General features: G+C 37.2%; 1 protein-coding gene across 1 annotated transcript in view; it reads right to left on the reverse strand.

The window, feature by feature from the left end:
• LOC121330459 (serine/threonine-protein kinase LMTK2-like) overlaps positions 1 to 10,165 on the reverse strand; it is a 42,968-nt gene extending 32,803 nt beyond the window's left edge. The window contains exon 1 of the mRNA XM_041276990.1: positions 9,918 to 10,165. Within this exon, the coding sequence (XP_041132924.1) occupies positions 9,918 to 10,017 (100 nt within the window). The 5' untranslated portion in view covers positions 10,018 to 10,165. The remainder of the gene's footprint in view (positions 1 to 9,917) is intronic.
• Between the last annotated feature and the right edge of the window lie 271 nt (positions 10,166 to 10,436).

A 10,436-nucleotide genomic window follows, 5' to 3' on the forward strand; every position in this document is an offset into this window, starting at 1 on the left:
ATACCAATTTAAGGGGTCCAGATTGTTTGCTAAAGGTTGCCTAGCAAAATGGTTTGCATATGATTGAGTAGTTGTTTTTTTTTCTTCATGGAAATAGTGTCGATGTTATTTCCATTCATTGTAGCAACAGTATTTTAAGCAAATTCATGTTTAAAACCAGACAAATTGTGGGCATCTAGGAATCTCAGATAAATTGCTAATTAACACTTATCAGTCTGCACTATTTCTAGGCACTGAAGCTCACAGATCATCTTATGATGTGTTAGAAGTGCTCTTCTTGCCAACAGTCGCTATAAAAAAACTCCAAACCGCTTGAAATAAATTCAGGTGGTAAACTAATGTCAGAAAAAAAAAAAAAAAAAAACGTATTATAGGAAGGTGTAATCTACCCTATTAATACATCTTGTTAAGATGCCTCCATGATGTACAGTTTAGTTATAAAGTAATTTCCTAGCTTTGAAGCATAAAATAGACATAACAATTAAATTGAGATCAAAGCTGACAAGGGGGCATTCAGTAAGGATTAAATGAAGTCCTGGAATGAAGATCGCCAACAAGCCTAAGGGAAGGACTCACATAAAAACAGCCAAAGAGACAGAAAACAGGCTAAAAAGTATGACGAGCTCAACTAGGTTGACTCACTCCACCAACTTCAGTTTTATGCAGCAGAGAGACACAGTAAGAGTCATGGAAAATGTGCAGTCAAATATGTCAGGAAAGGATATTGTGTATGTTACCATGCAGGAAACACAACAAGCCATTGATCCAACCACAAACCACTGCAAGTGGACAAGTGCAATGTGAGCACAGCATGCATTCCAGTTATGAAGTCAGTCAGGTTGGGACAAACACCCTGCATGCAGATATTGGAAGAGTTTCTGCACTGTGCTGCCAGGGACTGTGCCAATCTTGTGATGTAATGAAGGCTTTGCAAAGTTCCAAACTCATTTACTGGTAACCAGCCAGTGTGTGGAAGAAACAAACAGGTGGCACAAGAAAACATGGCTTGTGTACTCGAAAAACGAAGTGTGATAACAGGGAGCATGTGATTTGCAGTGGGTTGGAGCATGTCACCCTTGACATTAAATTATATATGTAAAAACAATTCACGGTCCTTTGATAAACAAGTATAGCCGGTCTTTATAACTGTATTTTATTTGCTTATTTATTAAAAAAGAAAAATGTAAACAAAACACTGAGCAATTGAAGCCAATAGCTAAACTTCCACCATGGTTATTATTATGCAACAAGGACAACGTTTGCTTGTTTCACACACTTTATGAAAGGTATGCCAATGTTGTATAGCACACACTACAGAAAGGAAAAGGGAAACATTGTAAAGCCTCTCTCTCAAGCCGCACGATGCATTTTTAAACTGGAGAGTATTCTAGTAAAATAATAATAAAGTTGGGGGGGAAGGGGACAAACGACTGTGTCAGGTCACTAGTTGTGAAACGGGAAACCAACAGTGGCAATGCCTTGAAAAGATAGCAGAGAAGCCCTGCTTATAGCTTTCAGGAGCACATTTATGACACAGCATCTGTTCCTTAGCAAATCCTTTCTTTAACTGTCAACACAGCCCAGAGCCACAGTGACACAAAGAGAACTACCAATGAGTGGTGAACTGTGATTACCTCCCATGCACCCCCCGACTCATGAATCAAATGATGCAAAACAAAAACACAACTTCCATGCTTACTTAAGCACAATCACAAAATTTATTTTTAAATATACATGTGTGTATTCTGCACACACACAAAAAAAACGGCACTCGTGTGGTTTGCAGATCTCACGGAAAGTAATCAAAAATATTAGCCATCATATAATGATATTAGACAGTGCATGAGCAAGGAGGCAAGGTAAAACAGCAAACATGACTGAGTGGATGCAGGTCTCATTGCCTTCCAGCTGCAAGGCCAGATGAATGAAAGGTCACAGCAATGCTACTGCATCGTACTGAAAGTAGGCCATCTAGTTGGGACATGAAAGCCTTCGGATTTTAAGGATCCTGTACAGTATAGTATAGTCACTCCTATCCCATGAACTACTGTATCCTATCCTATGTACTCTATCCTATGGGCAATAGGCGTCCAGCAACTCCAGCAACTGCAACAGGTCCAACAGGTTTAGCATTTAATATTGTGTTACATGTGGGAAATCCCTGCAAGCTACAGTACAGTACCACTGATAACAAAATGCCTTCCCTCTCCCAAAGATCAACACAAAAACATACTAGTTTGGAGCAATAGAACTGGATTCAGCTTTTAATCTTTGATGTCAATCCTTTCAGGAATCTGAAATCCCTAAAATTTATAATCCCTGTATGACTGATTCTACTAGTGCCAATTAGAAAGTATTCAATTGGCCCACTAATAAGGGCAGTGCAACCGTGACTACAGCTATGCCAACATAGATTAACCCCCTGGCTAGTTTAATGAGCAGTAGCACGTATGCTTTTGATCTTTGCAGATCGATTTTAAACCTTCAGTCTTTAATAGTACTTTAATACTTTAGCAAGCAGTAATTCTTTGATGCCGTTACATATATCTTCACTATCAGAACCTCATTAAGTTACTTTGCAGGTACTTTTCTCATTTTTAAACATATGATACTGTCATTAGGTTAATCGGTCTTACTAAGCATGAGATAAGAATGTTTTTTTTGTTTTTTTTTTAACAGTGTTAACCAGTTTTAACAAATCTCCCTACTCAGTTTCCATCTTCATAAATAAATGAAAGCTATTTTGTCTTTACAGAAACTGAAAAGTCTCCACGGGTTTGAATGAGGATTTTTAAACATGAACTACCGCTATTTGGGTAGGAGTTGTACTGCATCAGCCTGGTTTGATCTTCGTTCTTTACAAGACAACACTGACCCCAAAATAACAGCCATTTCCATTACACCACCTTGGACTGTGAACACCTCAACAGATCTCTAAACAGGACTGGTCAGTAACTGGTTGGGAGACCCAAGGGCCATCCGGGTCAAGAATGTGATGATTTTGGTCCAGCTGAAGGCACTCCGAGCCAGGAAATATGATATACATTTCAATGGGGTTTCAGGAGAGTATTATTAAATAAACCTTACAAATCCATGAACATGGTGTTATGAGGGCACTCTAATACATAAATGTTATGTTTATAACTTGGTATGCAATACACAGTTGTGGGGTTTGTGAAGTGCAGTAGCATCTCCACTCATATTGTAAGTTTGGCGTTTTTCACTTTTATTCGGGTCAGATACAGTAATAAATTAACAATGCATTATAGCTACCCAAAATGAACTGCCTATTGCATTCTGATGAAAAACTACATTGGTGTACTGTGTTTGAACTTGATTAATGAGACTGAAATTCACCATAGCCATAACTGCGAAAATCAAACTTTTGGCAGGTAATGCATATACATTTTTTTTTTTTTTTTGTAATTCTGGTTTTATTCATTTCCCTGGGAAAGAAGGGGTCTGTCATGAAAATTACAGGACCCTGAAAATGTATTTCTTTACCCCTACTATACAGTATATTGGCATGCCTGCTTTACAAATTTGTGACCATGGGGGCCTATTTTGGTTTGTTCACTTTATAAATCTATCAGTAGAAAACTATGACATATACAGTAGTTGTCCATACCTGATTATAGCTTGCAGTCACCTTAACAACTCCAGCAATGAAGCTTGAGTCCAATGAAGATGTGTAGACGATAGTCTGCACCAGGAACATTCATAAAAGACTAGTTCACAAATGATAAGGGCTCATGGGTTGTTTACATCTATCCCAGTGGGTGACAAACACACAATCACTCTATAAATGAGCATTCATAAATATAAAACGATTATAATGTACGGGAAGCATTGTTTTCTTTACATCAAGCCCTGCATCTGCTTACAAGCAAAATTTTGTTCTACAGTATTCTATTGTTCTAGCCACTCTGAAACTACACGCTTGGGTGATTTCAGATAATACAATTATTCAAATAGGTCAACAGCTTAAAGATCTACTTTCAAAACAATAACACCCCTACTGCGCACAGCCTTGCATACTAATGATGCAGTGAAACAAATAAACAGGGATGCAAGATCCAAAAATTCCCACCTGTATTATCACACGTTCCCTTAAACAGTAAAACCACATAAATCGGTACTATTTTACCAGAATTTGTTCTATGAAGGAATGGTTTTAGATTCACTTAACTTAACCTTTAGTGACCATGACTAGTCGTCCTCACTTAACCTCTTAAGGTCCTATGTCGGACCAGGTCCGACATTACAATTTTCCCTTTCCTGTCCGACATCATCAAAAATGAGTAAAGCACAGGTCTCATAGTTTTTTCTCCAGAGAAATCTGACAAAACCTTTCAATGGCTGAGTGAGACCGATAGGAGCCGAATGAAGCGCAAAAAAACCCAAAAAAGGATGTATGTGATAGCCCAATCCACCAAAGACATAACGCAGACATAAATAAAGGAGATGGCAGTTTCTGCATCCAGCGCTCAGAGAGTATCACAGACATTTGCAGAGCTTTTTGAGATGTTATAGTAAAAAAAATAATGACTGTGGAGTTTGGTGATAAAACGAGTGATCAGGAGAGGATTTACCAGTATGCTTGTCTATAAAGAGGTATGTGAAAAATACAGCGAGCAAGGGGTGGGGCTTGGTTGGAGATACAGTACTGAGTGTCCTTTTGCGATTCAGTGCCTTTTAAACTTGTTTTACTATGAAAAAAAAAAAACTTTCAACAGTGCGTGTAAAATAAACAGCGCGTGTGAATATAAACTGGACCTGACGCGCCTGACAAGCGCTGAATAAATGGACTGCAAAGGGCTAATACCTTATAACGTCCAGTATGTCCCTGACAGATTTACTGGGTAGAAATGAAGGTTATTATTTTGAAATTGATATGGTAAGGTGTCCTAATTCTAAACTATACCCCAATGTCTGTTTCCAACATGTGATTCTCTCATTATACAATGGAAAGCAGAAACAAAAAACATTCTATCTGTATGTGATCTGGTAAAGTTTATAAAGCCAGTCAGCTGTAAACAAACAATTTTACAATAACTAGTTGGGCTCTTCTTAAAAATAACACTTCCTAATATGACTTCTCTCCCCCGACCCAAGGACAAAATAAACTTTTTCAGTAAAAAGGTTTCAATGGAAAAAGCAAGCCAGTTCCTTTTCTGTGGGCAGCCTGATGTGGGTCACTTGCATTTTCTGGTGATGTAACCTGCAGTGAAAGCTGAAGGGATGCCATGCGGAGTGTTTCCAAAAGCCATGTCTTCACCAAAGGAAAGTCAATGGAAATGACACCTAATGAATATTCACAAAGCATATCACAGAAAGGCTCTGCAGGACACACTTCACTGTAGTGCCTACACGTGCAATAAACTGGAGAGTGGTGGAAAAGGATGATTTTTTTCTTATTACTTTTCATCTTCGTGTTGCATATGGTGCAGTATAATTTCATTAAATTTACAGCTATACAAACACATTTGTTTTGTTACCCAGAACCATAACCACACACATACATGTAGAACAAGTTACATTATTAAAGTAATTAAAAAGTACTCCATTCAAACAAAATGTTTTCTACATGGGGCTATAGACTTTCCCCCCTAACAGCTTGTTTTTCTTCCCCCATAATTAAGTTTGTCTTTGTTTCGTTGCCAGACACGTACTGTTTTTTCAGCATAGCGATTGCCAAGCATTTCGGCAAATTCAACAATGAGCAATTTCAAACCTCTTGTGTAGCACTTTCGTTTTTTGTCTGAATGCCCTAGGAAATCAACTTGAACAATGATTTTTACAGTACCTGTAATGTGAAAGAATGCAAATGAGCAATGTGTTAAGTAGTTTAAGATCTGAAGTAGACGGCTTGGATTTACATACATTAGACCCAAGTCTTTAGATGAAAAGAAGCTCTTTTTAAATTAATACGCCTTTTAAATATAAATAAATAAAACATATTTTAGTAAATTACAGACCGCAAAAAGATAGACATAATACAAACATTTCATACTGTACTTCAGTATACAAAACCTCGCACATATACCTCATGCCTTGGTTGACAAGACTCCAAGATCAATGCATTTCACACATAGTACAGATCCACTGAAACAGGTGTGTTGCTGTGAAAGACTTCCAGTAACTTAATAGTTAAAACAGGATTATTTGTAACAAATTGATTATGCCACAGAAGTGCTGTTTACTACTATACAAGTCCAAATGTCACAAGACTTCTCACGTGAGAAGTGTTTTATGCACACAAACCATGTTTGGACTGAATTCTACAGTGTGGTAAAGCTTCACTGCTTGATTGATCACATGCCCTCAATTCTTAAGATAAGCAAAGTCTTCTGAAGAGAAAGGGTAGTTAATATTTAACTAAAAATAATAGATAACTTCTGAACTGCTTCAATAATTGAAAAATACAAGCTTTTTGTGCAATCTACAAGAGTCAGTACTCCATGATCTTATTGAAGGTTAGACGCACATGTGGGAGGGTTGACAGAATTCATTTTCCATGCATGCTACAGCATAAACACAACCTTAGAAATAAATAACACTGCATTACAATGCCACAGACAAACATCAATATCAGCATTAGAGTGCCATTACCCTGCACCATATGGGAATAGGAACATCATACAATTTGTATTTAGTGTTTCAACTTAAATCACACCATTTGGGGGTTGGCAGGAAGACCTTTAGTTGTTCAAGGCCTGCATCAATCTGAAGAGCAAAATGCCACTGGATACTTAAAACGGCTACTCAAGGTACCTGGAAAAACAGCAGTGGTGTGTTTGTAGGCAGGTTTGTCTTTCACAGGAAATATAATTTAACTTAAAACTATATTAAAGTCTAGAGAAAAGCTACCCCTTGAGAACGGTATTAACTTGCATTACAATCATTTCACATACTTTCCTATCAACATAACCTTTCCCCTACAATCCTAATACAGCATACAATTACCAAATAGCCAGATCTCGTAATCTGTTTTGCTAATAATAACGATATTAATCAAATACAAACGTTAACTTTTTTTTTTTTTTTTTTACTGCAATGACAACCCTGTACTCACAGCAATGAACATGGATCCCTTTAAACAGTGTACAGGACAGCTTGGTCACGTCTATCTGCAGCAACAAAGTACACGGTCCTCCTGTATCCTAAATATTTAGTGCATTGCATAACTGACCTTACCCCTGACGCAATCCCAGAAACCCATAGGTGTCTACAGCAGCACAGCCACCAACCACAACTCAAAGCACACTGCATTCCATCAGCATGTTCATGTTAGAGTGCAAAATAAAGACTTTGATGGAGAAGCATAAATTGGCTGACAGCAACAAAATGTATCCCCATTGACTGGAGCGAGAAATACAGTAATTATTAACAAGGGTATTCCTCAACATTGTCCAACACAACTGACTCATCAGGTCAGCACTGTGCAGTATAAAACCGGAACTCCTGGATATTCCTTTTTGTTGATAAAACAGAAGTGAATGTCACCAGCATTAAGACGTCTGAAATCATACTAACTGCTCAGCTCTGCTTAAAACCGATGTGAATCTCAACAGCACTAAACCATTTGCATGGAATCAACTTGTAAAATAAATTATGTTTATCAAAGACGTTTCACTTGATAAACATCAGGGTAGAGGGAAATATCTTTTAGTATGTTCAGTACTGAATGTTCAAAATGCATATCAGCTACTGGATCGGCCTTTATTACCAAATTTAACGTAGCATCCTCCTTGGATGAATAACTGACATTTTTACATTAATATAAAGCTTTTAAACTAAACTGATTTATACATTTTGGAGTGAAGTTTTTACTATTCACTATGAGCAGCCTTTGATAAAACATCAATACATTGAAAATGGCTCTCTGTTACAGCCCAATACACCATAACCACTGTCTTTGAGTACAAACTGTGCAACAGCAGTAGCAAGCACTACCAATCTCAGAAGCTTGAGTGACCAGTCAGAAAACCAATCTAGACATTTCTCTCCTTTATAGCTCTCTGTAATGACTGGACAGCTGGGCCCCGAGGATATTTGTGAAGTGACCTCTGAACCTTACAACCTATAAATTAAATGGCATTTCAGTACAATGCGAGCATGGACGATCTCACTGCAAATCTCTTCAACGATCACAATACAGAGGGCTCAAGAAGCCAGGCAGTAGGGAGCAGTGATTTAGCACCTTTTTGCTGAGATTTTCTTATTATTTTAATCCTTAAGCCCCCTCTAACAAAGCATCACAGGAAAACAGCAGAGTTTCATCCCCTTTGTTGCAACTACACAAGAACTTTGAAGAAAAAAAAAAACCTTGCTTTTGTATTGCTGCTCTCCGTTGGGTCAAAAAACATATTAATAAATGTGCCAATTAAAACATAGCGCCTCTCTCTACTCCAGGATTATTTTTAATCTAACATTTTCACAGCCTCAAACACATAAAAAAAAAAAAACCCAGATGGGTTTTAAACAGATGTGCCACTGTGGGAGTAGACAGTCAAAGTATTTCATGTTTGTAGATGTCTGATGAATATTCGCTACAACTTAACAATACTGGTAAAGTTATTTTCTGACCACCTTTCATTATTGGGGACCACTTCTTCATGTGTCTGCTGGTTTAAATTCCAACTTAGCCCTCAATTACTTAATTGAACCCTTAATTTACTATTCATTAGGTTAATTAGACCTTTTTAATTGTTTTCAGCTTTTAAACATTTGGTGATTAATCTAGCTATGAATACACTAAACCAATAAAAACTAAATTATTTAAACTTGTGTTGAAGACACTTCAGGATTGAAGTTGCTTACATCTGGTCTAGGCTGGATGATATTGACTATAGTTTTACATTTTATAGCAGAAAGGGTGTCCACAAGCAACCCTTACTGTACAAGCAATCACAATTAGTGTTATGGATCCTGACTGTTCTCCTAAACAAAACAAAGTTTTGTCTTCACCATCATCAATGACAGCTCTCTCCAAAGATGCAATTCCCCCCCAAAAAAGTCTACATTGTAGTGCAAAATCCATGCTGAAAACAGTGCAACAATGCTAATGCAAATTAATATAAAATGACCCCATCCCTCCAGCTTGAAAAAGCAACCAAAACTCGGCCAAATTATTATTTTTTTGTGTTTTCAATGTCTTTGCTATAGTGCTATATCATTATCATGCAGGAACACTAGCAAAGAAATTGTAAACAGCACTTGCTTTTTCAGGGTGGAGGGATGGGGATATTTTACATTGATTTTAATGTCAACTCAAGGACATGTCTTCATAGATGCCCAGTTACCACAAAGTATGCATATAAGCATTTTACGCCAACACGGACATTTAAAAGCAAGAATGTATTGAGCTAACTGTACCTGACAAAGTGAGTGAAGTCACTGATAAGCAACGACGTCCAGAAACGCTTCCCTGATTCATTTACTGCTACACTGTAAACAAACTTGCTAAAAATTAACAAATTGAGACACTGACTTTCACATTAATGTTAAGTTTCTTATGGTGTTATTATTTAAGAAAAAGCTGTAAGAGCGTCCCACTGTACTTTGCTTTACACCAAACCTGATTTCCATTAGTTCACAAATCAAATACCTGTACAGTATCTGTCAATATAAATTACAATATACTGCACCATTGAGACAACATATACATGGGTGACAATACAACTTGACACTGTCGGCGTTTAAATTATGGGCTTTTTGGTTAAAAAAAAAAAAGAAAAAAAAGACAGCTTAGACTTTCCTGTGATAGTGTAATGTTTCCTTGACAACCACTCAGAATAAATCGATCGTATTCACTGACTACCTGGGGATACCTACTGTTTGTTAAAATACTGACTCGGTACGGTGGCGGTTCGTTAATCGATTTACTGTTTCCACACACAATTGCGGCTCCTTACCTGAACCTGACTCCGGAAGCGGAGCCCCTTCAACGGTCAACAATGCCAAGTGCTGAATACCAATCACCAGCAACACAAAAAATCCATGTCGATTATCCATTCTTTTTTATTTGATTCCACTTCGTCTCTTCTTACGAACAGAACTACCGCATATACAAATATGTACAGGATTTACAAACGTAGTGTTACAAATGTCTAATTAGATCAACAAAGAAGAACGCATTTTTCTTTTTTTTTTACATCTGCTTTTTGAGTTCCGGCATACAAAGTTCTATGCTTATATATATATATATATATATATATATATATATATATATATATATATAAAAATTTGTTAAATCAAGATATTCGGCAAGATTTGCTTCACACGCTCACTCACTACCGTCTCTTGTGCTTCTGATGACAGAAAGGCCTGTTACCTTTCCTGGACTAACATTTTTGCTCAAATAAGAATTACAGTCATCGCTAAGAACAGACCAAATGGTCGACGTGAAACCTAACATTTAAATCAACTGTGTA

Source organism: Polyodon spathula, chromosome 18 (genome assembly GCF_017654505.1).
Source record: "Polyodon spathula isolate WHYD16114869_AA chromosome 18, ASM1765450v1, whole genome shotgun sequence".
Taxonomy (NCBI): domain Eukaryota; kingdom Metazoa; phylum Chordata; class Actinopteri; order Acipenseriformes; family Polyodontidae; genus Polyodon; species Polyodon spathula.